The 14,362-nt window shown below is 39.5% G+C and overlaps 1 protein-coding gene across 1 annotated transcript in view; it reads right to left on the bottom strand.

Moving 5' to 3' along the window:
• Nucleotides 1-14,362, bottom strand: part of LOC101864208 (nesprin-1) — a gene marked incomplete in the record, with an annotated part of 244,542 nt that overhangs the window by 222,587 nt on the left and 7,593 nt on the right. The window contains 14 exon segments of the mRNA XM_005093370.3: nucleotides 2,929-3,105; nucleotides 3,783-3,950; nucleotides 5,120-5,272; nucleotides 5,772-6,098; nucleotides 6,639-6,803; nucleotides 7,351-7,503; nucleotides 8,086-8,412; nucleotides 9,369-9,533; nucleotides 10,124-10,264; nucleotides 10,793-10,954; nucleotides 11,601-11,765; nucleotides 12,447-12,611; nucleotides 13,065-13,217; nucleotides 14,219-14,362. Coding sequence (XP_005093427.3) covers nucleotides 2,929-3,105; nucleotides 3,783-3,950; nucleotides 5,120-5,272; nucleotides 5,772-6,098; nucleotides 6,639-6,803; nucleotides 7,351-7,503; nucleotides 8,086-8,412; nucleotides 9,369-9,533; nucleotides 10,124-10,264; nucleotides 10,793-10,954; nucleotides 11,601-11,765; nucleotides 12,447-12,611; nucleotides 13,065-13,217; nucleotides 14,219-14,362 — 2,565 coding nt within the window.

The following is a 14,362-nucleotide window of genomic DNA, read 5'->3' as shown; positions in this document are numbered from 1 at the left end:
TCTCAAATCTTTTCTGTAACTTGAATCACAATATCAAAGATTCTTTAAAAAAATAATAATTATTATACCACAGTTCTGAGGACCCTTTATTCCTTGACCTCTATTGCTATCATAGTATGATTGCGCAAAATGGTTTGTCTACAAATCCATTTACGGAGGTGCATAATATGAGATTCTGCCCACTGATCTGGGCCTTGTAAAATGAGATTTTCGATAACAGATACGTATTAGGCAATTAATTTAGTTTTAAGAGAATAGGTCCAGAGAAACTTAAAATGGGTTATGAAATAAAAACAAAAAATTCTACTGATATCAATTGATTGAAATATTTGAGTGTTAACATAATCTCACTCAGGGCAATAAGAAAGTTTCAACTTAAAAGTAAAGTAGGAAACTGAATGACAGGGACAGAAATATTTTATGGGAAAACGTGTCACGCAAAAATCTCCAAGACTCTTGTCACAATTGCTTGCAGAGGAACTCACAGCACGCAAGTTAGGAGAGTGATTTATTCTCAAATTTCTGCTCTAAAACTTCACAGCCAGGATTTATTTACCGAGAAGGGAACCTTGCAACAAGGCAATGCCTCGCTTGCTCTTTAGAGTGCTAGGAGAATGTGGAAGAAAGGCGCTTTTCTCAGGAGGCAGGGAGCGAGCCGACGAGAGTTTGAGCTCGGACTCCTCTAAGTTCGACTTTCGAGTAGGCAGGGGTTTGCTATGGGTGCTGGGCGGTACACGGAAGGGTTTGCAGAAGGTTGGCGGCTTCCAGCGAGAGGCCAGTCGCTCGTACAGAGAAAAGTGAGCGCCCCAGCGGGTTGTGGACCCGTATAATTGCAACCTCTGAAGAGAGGGAGGGAGGGAGGGAGGGGGTCGGAGGAAGATGAGGGAGACATTTGAAGTGATGATGACGCATCAGAAGTGGAGACGACAAAGGTCATGGTGGCACCATAAGACAGGTTACTTTGGAGGTCTCTACAATGTGTTTACGTGTCACACGTTTACGTTTACGTTCTCTACAAAGGGACGAAAATATGAAATTTGAAATGTGATTTAGCGTTTTGTTCTTGGGGAAAGAAAGTTTATTTCTTCTTTTTCTTCTTCAGCTTGTCCTTCCACTATCTCCTTTATCTCGAGCCTTGCCGTGGCGACATAATGAAACATTGGCATCCGTTTGTCCACACAAGATAGATGACTCATAACTTTTCACATGAGTTCTGAGTAACCTGTCTTACAATATCACGTTCTTTGATTATTATAAATGGTGGGAGCAGAAGTGCTGGAAAGTATTGAGGTGGGTGACTAAAATGATGCATGATTATGAGAATTCTAATTACATGGTGACCTTTCAATCTGATTCATGACATGGTAAAATGGTCACAGTCTTTGGATTCTTTTTATGAACATACATTACGTAACAAAACGTTTAAAAGATTTTGAATCGTTTAAAAAAAAAAATATAAAGCTATTCTCTTTGCACGAGAACTCAGCCATATTGATACATGTATTCATTGACCAAAATTTGTATTGAATCATTTGTGAGCAGGTGGCTGTACGTTGCTTACTGAAATCAACACTCACTTAAAAGAGGGGGTCCAGGCTCCATTCACAATGACAGACTCTCCATCACAAAATAAACCTCACTGAAAAGTTCTTCTTATCTTATCTTATCACATTACGTTCAGACAGAGATTTGAAAACACTTCTGAAAAACTGAAACTGACTTTTGTCTGAAATCGACAGTCGATACCCTACACAAGGTCCATAACTATCTAAGTCATTTATATATACAGTATTTAATGGTTCTTCCTTTCCCAAAACTAGGAAGTTGAGAGCAAAGAAAAAACCTTTCAAAGGTTGTTCATAATGCATGATATACAAATCGATGTGATGCATGAAACGAGGAAATTTTAATAATGTTGAAATGCTAGGAAAGAACTGTAACCACAACGGGCTGATAAAATCTGAAAAGGATTTCCATTTTTGCTACCTTTGCCTTGTAAGTCTTTGATTTTGAAATCAGTTTTACTTGCTTTCTTTGATTTCTAAATTAGTTTAACTTGCTCAGTTTGAGAAAATTCATGCGATTTGATACCAGCTTAGTTCATTACAGTGAGAATTAATTAGCACAAACTCTACGAAGCGTTTGGCACACGTTCACTGTGGAGTTGGGAGAGAAAGAGAATGGAGGGAAGACCACACATCCTGAGAGGGGAGCGGAAGGGGGAGAAGGGAGGGGAGAGCAGGAGAGGGATGCGGGAGGGGAGAGCGGGAGAGGGGAGGATCAGGTGCTCTCTCAGGACCAACCAGCAAGCACAGCAATCGTTGCAGCTACTCACAAGCCAAAGCTTACACAATCTACGTGTGCAACAGAAACTAACGCTGAGTCCCGTTTTCTATTTGTTTTCCTATTACTACACTTCTAATATTTTTTTGGCTAACTGATTTCTTAAATTAGTCTAACAATTTCAAGATAGAGCTTTAGGAGGTTGAGCGATTTGGACCTAACACATATTTCTAACTTTTCAGCAAATGACATTTCAAAGATGATGAAGTCTTCTCAAAGCAAATGATCTAAGACAGCACTGAAATAAAAGAAATACCTTAATAAATATTGCTGTGCTTTAAGAAGAAAAAAAAACGATCAAAGGGCACCACACAAGGAAGCCACCTCTACAAGTCTCAAAACACAGAGCTGAATTTTTTTCTACAGTTTTATTTAGACTCATCCCAGGCACGTTCAGGTTCCTATTACACTCCAAAACACAAACAGCAGAATCAAGGTACAGACAGAGTCAGAAGACAGGACTCTCCTCAGACTTCAAAGATACTGACTGACATACGAGGAAATCATCAGAACTCCACAGTGCCACATTGCGCAGTGCGTATGATCTGAGAGAAACCAAAGCAGCACATGGCAGCTTCTACTCACCCGGATCTGGTGTGCCGTGGACTGCAGGTTCAGGTAGCTCTCCTCCAGGTTGGTTAGTTGTGCCTGGACAGAAGTGGCCAGTTGGGGGACACGGCGGTTGCTCAGGATCAGCTGTTGACCCAGGCGGCTCACAGAGTCCAGGGTCAGACGGTAGTCTTCTATCTCTCGCAGAAGGACCTGAGGGTTAGGAGAAAAATAGACTCAGAATTAGCTGTGTACATGTACAACTACTACACAAGTAGAATAACCTTTCTAGATCATGGTTCTCTTACCAACACCTGACTGATTGCAAACATAAGATCTGTATACCGAATTTTTTTTCATGTGTGATTTAATTCATAATGCTCAAAGAAATGTGGGAATTCAAGTAATTTAAAAATGTTAAAAGGAGCACCTCTGCGTTGGAACAAATGACGCTGGACAACTCAAATAGCAAATTCAAGATGTTCATCAAAAACAATGTGAGCAAAACCCAGAAAAAAAAGAGTAAGCAAAAAACAACCTGTTAACAGTACATTACAGCAGCTCTCCTTTCACAACAAGAAACTAGTACATGAAAAAAGCCTTTTTCAAGATGAGATGGACCCTAAATTTCAAGTGATCTTGATAAAGTGGTGTCTATGGTAACCAATGACATTGCTGCTGGACATGACAGCACACTGAACCATGCTCTATGGGCATTAAACTTTTTAAAGGATTAAAGTATCATAAAATACTGTAATTACAGTTGTGAATAGCATAATTTGTGACCAAAAAAACTGTTTGATCTTATTTGACGAACACACGGTTAGAGAGTGCCAATATTTGAACAGAAATAGTCAAGGGAAATAAAATATTTTTTAAGCAACAATTACCCTGTGTTTGTCGATCTGCCGGCTGGTGAGCTCCATGGTGGAGACGTTGAGCGTGTTGTGGGACATGAGGCGGTAGGACATGCTCAGCAGCCACTTCTCACAGTCCTGCTGGGCCTCCTGGAAGGACTGGTGCTCGTCGTAACCGCGCTGCAACACCTCCACCACATCCTGGGGGCAACGAGTTTTTAAAATAAGAGTTTTAGTAAGAGTTTTACAGTGCCCTCAACACAAATAGGTCACATAAAATCTGAAGATTAAGGGTGTTGCTAGAGAGTAACATGCAAAGAAAAGAAGGGGAGAGACATAAGGATGATAGAAGTTCAACAGGAAAGAAGGAACAAATGACAACAGAGCACCTGCCAACCACCCAAGAGAGGGAAAAGGGTGGAGGTAATTAATTTACAATTCCCTTCAAATGGTGACATACGGATAGTGACTGTCATTAATTAAAACTAGCAAAAATAATGGGATTTTATCTCTATGTGAAATTCTTTAGCTTCTAGGCTAAATGTACATGTGCACATATTGTACAACTGTAAGTCACATGATTAGACCAACAAAAAACAAATCAAGTCTGAAGGGGGCAAAATAGTACTTGAAAATCTACTTAGTTTTAGTAAGAGTTTTACGGCACCTTCAACACAATCAGGTCATGTAAGTGCCAAAGATTAAAGGTGTTACAAGAGAGTAACAAAGATAAAAAAGAAGGAGGAAAGATAAGGATGATTGACATTTGAAAGGAGAGAAGTAGCAAACAATATCAGAGCATCCACCAACCACCCTCTTGAGAATTTACTTCCTTCTATGTCTACAGCCCACGAAAAGCTGTATCATATATAAATATGTGAGGCAGCGTGGTGGAATCAGGCTCTCGTCAATTTTTGGGCATGTAGAGTTATTGGTATCACCTTAAAGCTTGTTCACTTATCTTTATTTGGACGAAAAAAATATCCACTTATTTTAACTACAAGTCGAGATATTTGAGAATGAAGGAGGTGGGGGTTACCTATTTTCAGAGGTAAAATTAGTGAGAAAATGGCCGCCAAAGATTAGTTATTTCCTTAGCTTTAGAGTCCGTGTAAACTGAAAATTTACATTTTTTGTGCCTTTAATCAACGTTTTTCTGAAAAAATCCACACAGAAATGAGTTCTTTTATGGGCTTGAAAGGTGTTGAACCCAAAAACAAAAATTTGATAAAAATTCACAAACCTTCAGAAAAATGCAAGTTTTTCACTTTGATTATTTTGACGAGAGCCTGATTCCACCATGCTGCCTCACATATACTGTTTTAAGGCTGTCTGCCAAGACGCAAAAAGGGCATAGTCATGACACTTACTCTGGCTTTGTCCACCACTTTGCCGTATCTGTCCTGGATGTCAGCCAGGCTGTCAGAGACACCTGGATTGTCACACAGAGCCTCCAGATTGGCTACACGGTCAGCGAGCTCGTTGACCAGACGTCGGTGATTCTCAATGTCTGCCAGGATCATCTGTGACAAAACAGATGGAGAAATTGTTTGAAACATCAAGAAAGACAATTCTCTTTGGGTCATCTTGATAGAAAATGTTATCAAAGACTTCTAGAAAGACAAAGCTTAAATCAGAATCACTTTTAACACAGAAAGAAAAAGATCTTTAGAGTTTAAAGAAACGTTAACCTCCATCGCGGTTGGGGGAGTTGGATAAAATTTAATTCTAGGTATTCACGTTTCCCTTAAAATGATATACTTTTGAAAGATATAGAAAGATGTCACATTATTGTCCAGCAAATCTCAATTTGAAATAAGTATTGCATTCAGTTTTAATCTCTGCTTTACAAAGCAAAGTGGCTTTTGAATAAACTACTGCCTTGACAAGAGACATGATGCATGCTCTACACCCTAACATTATTTTATAAGGAATTGTAATCTAAATACAATATCATTAATGATAGTGTTGCATTGCACTTTCCAACAATAATACTCTAACTACCAACTCAAAAGAACTTACCTTGAACTTATCCATCTGTGTCTTCCGCTCCGGCAGCTGAGCACAGGGTTCTGGGGTGGCCTTGAGCGAGTTCTCCGTGTCAGCCAACCACTTGACCAGACTGCCGTAGTACTGCTCGTACTCGTGCCAGCGCTGCTGAACACCTTCCAGCATGGCCGTGCACTCAGCAATGGCTGCGTTCAGCTTCTCCCAGTCATTGGTCAGTTCTGTGATGTGTTCTTCAATCAGTTTTTTGCCCTCGAGAGAGGTGTGTGGCAGAATTTTCTCAGCCTGGTCGCAAACGTAGTTCACCTTTTGCAGGCCGTCGTCCATACTGGCTGTCACATCCTGGAGAGAAGAAAAGAAAAAAGAATTCATGTTAAAATCATTTCTAAAAGACATTATGCAATATTAATCTTGTAAATTATTTATAGGCATTCCTAATCCTTTTGAACCTTGTTTTAAAAACGGAAGAGCAAAACTTGGTTACCTGATAACAAACTGTTATATGTGATCTAATCTGCTAAATAAAGACTGAATAAAATGCTCTAGTCTTTTCATTTTGGAATGTAAATTTAGGAATATGAAAAAGACTTCTTTGTTTTGAACATTTTAATAGAATTTTATAGCATTAATGTTTAACTTCCATGAACAATTTTGTCTTACAAACTGAAAAGGACAATAAAAAGAAAACAGTACTTGTAGTTTTAAGCTCATATTTACTCAAAAGCAATTTTTGATTAGACAAAAACAGACTTAGAATTGCACTGATGGAAAACACAACCATGATTTTGTGAAAAAGAAAGCGCTGAATTATGACAGCCTTCTATGTCAAAAAGAAAGTACTGAAATATAACAAGCCTGTCTTCATCGGCTGTTCCTACTGACCTTGATGTCTTCAATTCTCTCCTGGATGGCGTGCCAGTCACCAGAACTGTCACTGCACGTCTGGACACGTTTGGTCATCATCTTGAGCCAGGTGGCTGCAGCGTCCAGAGCCTCCTCATACACCTTGTGGTCATGTACATGTTCCTTCAGGCGTGAGACCGTGTGCTGGAAAAACAAACGTTTATAATCTCCAGATAAGATCTCATTCCACACGATATTTTACCATTCAACATAGTGCTTACATTGATGAAATGAAACTGGAAATTTTCAAAACAAAAAAAATTCACATTTTAGAACTGATTTGAATTTTTATTCAAACAGTTTCAAAAGGAAAAATGAAAAAAACTTATAAAATATAGAAAGGAAAAAAATTATCTTTAACGGAATCTATTTTTTGTGGGATGCCTTTCAGGCTTTAAACTAAGTGCTGAATCTCAACTGGGCAGAGTTACAAGATTGTTTTGATAAGATTTATGAAGTTTGTCGTCAACTTTTCTCAGACACTGTGCCAATACCAAATCAAAAGAAATAAAGAAAAATTATGTCTTAATATCATTCATTAAAAGAAATGTCATCTATTTTTCAAAAATCAGTTCACATCTTATATTCACAATGAAGCTATCTTCAAAATTTTTAGAACATAAAAGTTTTGAAAAGGTCTCCACACAGGTTAACTTGTATGTATGGGTCTATAAGAGATTTCTAAACTGACCTTTGCACTAGAACACAAGGCTTGATACTTGGTGGACAGTTGCATGACGTTGTTGGACACACGCATGTCACTGCTGCGCTGAGCGATTGCGTCCCCTTTGTCACGCACTTTGTTGAGCTCAGACTTGTGAGCCAGGATCTCATCATACAGATCCTGAACAAAGGAAGAAAATAAAATAATGAAGAGTATAAATAAAAAAGGTATTGCTAGACATAAAATTAAATGAAAAGTCTTAAAAGGAAAAAATTATATCTACATGTACTGCACTAAAATAATACAAAATAAACGCAGTATGTCAGTAAAGCATCAGATAACTAGAAAACAGTACCAGCACAAAACATTTGTAAATTTTTTTGGGAAAACACTTGTTCCTGAGGTAGATTTTACGAAAAAGTGACAACTGAGACTAGGAGACAGGCGGACTTACTCAAGGTGGGGGGACGGGGGAGGGAGGGAGGGAGGATGGGAGGGGGGACACAATTTACATAAATGTAGTCGGCACAGTTAGGAAATTTTCAGAAAGAAGACAACACACATTTAATTCCCTTCAATGGGGGGAGGGGGGGGAGAAGAGAGAGAGAGAGAGAGAGAGAGAGAGAGAGAGAGACAGACAGAGAGAGAGAGAGAGAGAGAGAGAGAGAGACAGACAGACAGACAGAGAGAGAGAGAGAGAGAGAGGGTAAAACAGCTGGAATGGAAAAGTATAAAAAAAAAAGAAGAAAAACTTTTTCTCACCTCTCCCTCCTGAAGCTGCGTTCTCTTCCGAGCCAGGTTGGACTTATTCTCCAGACACTGTAAGAGTCGGGCGTCCATACGATCAAGCCAGGTCAGGAAAGCCTGTTGCTCCTCATCAAGCTCGGCCCAGTTGGAGATGCAAGCTTCCAGGTTTCGCTCCACGTTGGACACAGCGGCTGTGAAGGCTGTCCAGTCTTCTCTCAGACCCTCGATTTCCTTCTGCACCACGGTCTGGCCGCGGGAAGCTGTCGTGCGACACAGAGTGTCTCCTAGCGCAGCCACACGGTTCAACATCTCCTGGCCTTGGCTGAGGTCGGACTTGAACTCCTGCGTGACATACGCATTGAAAAAATTACTCCCATGTGACAGGCAATGCACCTAAATCTGTTGGGTTATTTTTTTGAAAGTTCAAATACAGTTTGGTTTATCATTTTAAAGGCAGCAACAATGCAAAGGAAGTTGTAAGAAATGAAAACCTAGGTTTATAGGATAAAGAAACGGTTCTACACACATCTATGCACACAATTATCAGTAAGTTGAATTAAATTTTGTACCATATTTATACTTTATAGCCAACACACTTAGTGAGAAAAAAAAAACCCCTATCCATAACAAATTTACAAAGACGGATAACAGGGAAACAAGGAAAAGTCTGCAGAGTCAACAAGCAAAGCATCTGTAACAATAAAACTCCCTGTTGTCGCCACAATGTTAGACTGCAATTATGCAGTATCTAGCAGTAAAAATAATAAATAGCAATTGTACAGAGCACATCCCTGCTCAGTAGCAAGCTCTATGCACTTTACAATCTATCATTATTTAAAATTGGGTTTCCGTCTTCTACACTGATAGATTTTGCCACTGACAACATGAGATGAACATTTTGTTATCCTGTTGGGGTACTCCGTTATCTCAGTTCGTATCACGCTTGACTGCGGAGCAGATGATCGTGGTTCGAACCCAAGACTGGTTGGTCTTGCCTTCAGATTGTTTTGAGGAGTTTTCAAGGCTCTCAACCCATTTGGTTCAGTCCTATTGGAGATGGACGTTAAATTTGAAAGCCCCACATCTTAACACTTTGTGATCACTTGGCGCAATAATGTAGCGGTGAAAATTATCCGTTCTGATCACCTGGCGCAAATCTGCCCCAGGCCCGAGAAGTCCGTTGCACTCGCTCTCCTGGCTGGTTGACCAGATCGGGTATTTTGTACTGCTGGCTGTGTGACTGCAAAGTGTTTAATAGACTAATAATGTTGACAGGGGCGTTAGATCCTTACACTTACCCTTAGCTGATGAAGTCTGTCCTGCAGCGTCCTTTTGTCTCCAGAGTAGTCCGCGAGCCTCTGCAGTCTGTGCTTTGTGTTTGCTAGCCAGTCGAGACAGCTGATGTACGCCTTGCGGTAGTCTTCATGGCTGCCAACCTGTTCCTCAACACTACCAACGACATCCTGTACAGATTATAAAGAAAAATGTTGTGCTTATTTTCTTAAGAAATAGAGACAATGTTTATAGAGCAGAGGTGTTGGGCATGTAATATTAGTACTTTTGTCCTCGTTTGTTGTGTGTATGTGTGAGTGCACCTGGTCTTCGTAATACCACTGCCATTTGAATGACCAAGACAAATTTCTCCCGGCAAAATGAAAAAAGATGGTCAAATGCTTTATGCATTTTTCTAATTTTCACGTTAAAAACTTGAAGTTGATATTATCGGTTCATAGAAAATTGATTCATTCATGGAATGTGAACAGTCCAACTGTGTTGTTTATTCAGTTTCTTCAGCTGTGAAAACTTAAACTACACCCTATAAGAAGACATCAACATTGATGAAGACAGACACAATATACTGCACATTGTGAAATCGGCAGAAAATCTTTTCATTATGTACGAATTTCACTTTGTGCTTGTTTTAAATACAAAGAATATATGCTAATGTTTAAGAAAAATATCTGGGACCTAACAAATCTGTTTGCTATGAACATGTTTCCCTGTGTGCATGCTAGACTGTACTAGGTAAAGAGATATGAAGCTCTCCACTCACCCTGCTATTCTCCACCAAGGCATTGTATCTAGCCCTGAGCTCAGCTGTCCTTGACCTTGGCACACCATCCTTGACCTGGCTGGCCTTCTCCTCCAGACGATCCAGCTGATCCTTGTGAGCCAAAATGTCTGCCTGTAAGGCCTGCAATAATAAAAACAAAAAAAGAGGGAGATGTCAATTAAATGTAATAGGTTTATTAGACAGCAGTCAAACATGCTCTAACAGCCACCTGTCTAAAACAATCACTTGTATAAATGGCCACTTTTCACTTCCCACGGTGAATTTTTCTACCTTATACTGACACTGTCCAAAACATCCATCTGTCTAAAGCAACCATTTTTCTCGACAATGAGATAACCGTCGTGCTCAGTTGAAACTATATGTGCACTTTACACTATAAGTGAAAGGAAATATCAAAATCACAAATACTTGCCAATGGACAACTCAAAAGTAGTTTGGAGCCCCTGGTGCACTATCCTTACGGGTAAAATATACCCAGGGCCATTTAATGTTGAATGGGCCAGTATGTATGAGACATTTATCTAAATCTTATTTTACTGTGAAACAACTAGCGCGACCAGTGAGAGGGCACTATACTATAGAAGTGATTTCTATCATTACAATTATTACATTCTATTATTAAAACAAAATGCTCAGTATGGCGCTCACCTTGTACTTCTCAAGGCTAGACCTCTTTTCTGGCAGATCTGCTTTGAAGTCTGGACTTGAACCCAGACGGCGCTCAACATCAGTGATCCAGTCGGACATTTGCTGGAAAAGATGCTCAAAGTCTTCCCAGTGACCCAGGGATCCTTCCAGACTACGCTTCACCTGGAAAAAAAAGAGACAAATCACTTTACACATTCTGTCTTGTGGACCGGGAAACCATGTATTTAACTACTGTAATAAGCCCAAGAGTCAGTATATAAAATATGGGTTCTCTTTATTTATTTTTCTTTTGGTGAACAATGGAGGCCCATCTTGAAGCAAGACTTAAGATACAAACGACAGCAGATCCACAAAAGGAGTTAGCTAAAAACCCTTTATAAGACAGACTAAACTTATCCAGACTAAGTATAAAATTCTTTGAAGAAATTAATTTTTCTATCATTCAACTTATTTTAAAATAAAGATTTTTATGGTTATTTTATAGAGATATGCACAAAATGAAGTAACTGAATTTACTGTGGAAAATGTTGAGTTACAAATGGAATCTTACATTCAAAGTACAGGTAGCAGGAGAACATACAGTAATTCATGGAATTACTACCTTTTCTTTGTCTTTGTTATTAACAATTCAAAACACATTGTTGAATAAGATTTGCTATATTTTCACAAGTGAAGTAATGTTTTGAACAATAAGAACGTTTTTTTCTATTTGGCCTTTTGAAAAAAAAGGAACAGAACGTGTCTTGATCAAACAAGGCTCAATCTCATTACTTCAGAAAATATCCCACACACAAAGCAAGAGCCTTACCTGTGAGACTTGTGTGAGGATGTTCTCGTAGTCAGATTTCGCTGTGTCAGCCTCGTTCCTGATGATGTGCACTCCTCTCTGGTTGGTGTTTGGCAGAGTTTTCTCACAGCTGTCCAGCACCGTGCGGAGGATGGTGTGGCCTTGGTCCAGGGCGCCTTGGATCTCCTGATGGGGACAGAGTCAATACATAAAGGAAGTGGACAACAATTATACAGTCTAGCTTGCACATAGCAAAATCGGCGAGACATGGAGATCTTTTTGTTATGTACAAATTTTTACTATGTACATGTTTTACATACAACAAATATACATGTGCAGGGAAAAATGCGGGACCTGATAATGTGTTGGCTATGTGCAAGTTTGCTAGGTGCATGATAAACTTATTCAATGATAATGAAGGCAAAAAGGAAAGCATAAAGATTTTAAAAAACTGTAATTGACATTCTTTGAAGGCTTGTGAAACTTGCTTAGCAAAGGCATCATACAACAGGAATGTTGATTTTAAGATTTGTCATTACATAAATTGAATGGTACAAGAGGGTAGACTGCTCATCAGTGCAAAAACCACCACTTTTTACCAGAAACAGACTAAAAAAGAAATCAGCTGCCCGTTGAAAAAGTAAATGGGGCAGACCACATCAGTCTCCACTGACCATCTGTGTGGCAAATGTAAAAAACAAAATTCACAGTTTTATACCCATAACACATTTGTGCCAACAGGAACATTAGAAAATCAACATTTAAATTTAACCTAAAAGCTATAAAAGTTTCACAGCCTGAATATTTGTATTCCTAAATTGAACACTAGGAATACTTTTTAGCTTGTCACACGGCGTTCCAACTTACATCAACTTCCATCAGTTTGTCACTGACGGTGTCCTTAGATCCACGATCATCGTTGACGGACTTGAGCCGTTGTTTGACCTCACGCAGCCAGTCCACAAACAGGTGATGATTCTGCTTGTACAGCCGGTGGTTGTTGTAGTAGGCTTCCAAGTTGCTGCTGATGTCCTGGAAATACACAGCAAAGAAGAGACTTTTTAAAATTCCAGTTTTGTATAAAAAGAAAGATACACATGTATCCATCAGCAATAAAAACATTTCATGATCGTTTATAATAAATATATTTATGCAGTTTCACACAAAGTGGGAAAAATCCCTACAAATTTCTATAGACTCACAGTGACATCCATAACAAGGGAGGGGAACAAAATCTCATCCCTCAAAAGTCTGTGTGTACAAAAAAAATCTTTCCGAAGAGTCCATGAAATTAATACAGTTAATCCAAAAAATTAACAAAAACATTGCAAGAAACACACAAACATCATCTCATTTTTTAAATTAACATTGAATTAACATTCTGCTGTTTAGAGTTAAGTACATATTTTTAAAATTTTTAATCAGCAGTTTGTCAATCATCACCACTGATCTGCTTTGAAGATCTTTACCATATCCTCCCCTTACCTTGGCAAGAGCGATGACTCCATGGTACCGAGTGGTCAGCTGTGTAATGGCATGGGATGTTTTGGCGTCGGCGTTGGTTTGCAAAAGTGCCTGGGCTTTCTCGCTGACCCGATCAAGTGACGACTGATGTGAGATGGCATCCTCAAGATGAAGCTACAAAGAATCAAGGTCAAGCTCAATGGAACTATGTTATAAAGTTAAATTTTTTAAAATACAAAATGCAGGTTTGCAACATCACCACTTGTCTCAGAGGTTATTGGAATCTCAATGAGCTATCTTGATAAGTGATGTCATATGGCATGGGATATAAATACAACCACTTTCTAAACTGAATGGTTTATCTAGAGGTGGGAGCCTTTGACTCAACATTCATTTCTACAAACCCTCTCTTCTTAACTCATACACCAACCCATACAAACCACATTAGTGCTCTCTCTAGCTCTGCCTCTCTCAAATACACAAAACACAAAAGTACTCTCTGTCTCTCCCTCAAACACATAAGTTCTCTCTTTGTCTCTCTCTCTGTCAAATACACAAGTAATCTCTCTCTCTTTCTCTCTCTCTCTCTTTCAGACACACAAGTACTCTCTGTCTTTCTCTCTCAAACACACATATTCTGTCTGTTCATCATCATCCGGTGCCTTGCAGACTGGCGTGGGCGATCATGAACCTCCACTTCACCCTGTCCTGCATTGCAGCAATGGTGTCTGTTGTTCTTGCTGCTCCCAACCAAGTTGTCATCTTGTCCAGTATCTTTTCCCTCTGTCTACCTCTGCCCCTCTTTTCATCAAACTTTCCTGTTGTTACAATATTCTCTAATGCTTCTTTCCGCATTGTGTGTCCGAAGACATTTGCCTGTCGTTTTCTTATATTCGTGATATGTTGTTTTCTATAATTTGCTTCAACCAGCACTTCTTCATTTGTTTTTCTAGCTGTCCATGGGATAGGTAGCATGTGTCTTATGAACCACAACTCTGTCGCTACAATTGTTCTTTCCAGCTGTTTATTGATTGTCCACGTTTCGCACCCGTATTCTGTCTGTTACTTTCACTCAAATGCACAAGTTTCCTCTGTATCTACTCTCTCTCAAACACATAAGTGCTCTCTTTCTCTCTCTCGGACTCTCTCTCTCCCTCTCTCTCTATCTCTCTCACCTGGTACTCCTCCCAGTGCTGTTTCTTCTCCTCCACCGTGGCCTTGAGATCGAGCTCTGAGCGGAGCAACACCTCCGTCTCCCTGAGCCAGTTGCCAAACTCCTGGTAGCTTTCCTCAAACTCGTCCCAGCGGGTCAGGCACGT

Source organism: Aplysia californica, unplaced genomic scaffold (genome assembly GCF_000002075.1).
Source record: "Aplysia californica isolate F4 #8 unplaced genomic scaffold, AplCal3.0 scaffold00062, whole genome shotgun sequence".
In the NCBI taxonomy this organism is placed as follows: Eukaryota; Metazoa; Mollusca; class Gastropoda; order Aplysiida; family Aplysiidae; genus Aplysia; species Aplysia californica.
Note: the sequence above shows the minus strand (reverse complement) of the source record. Positions and strands in the feature narration are given on the sequence as shown.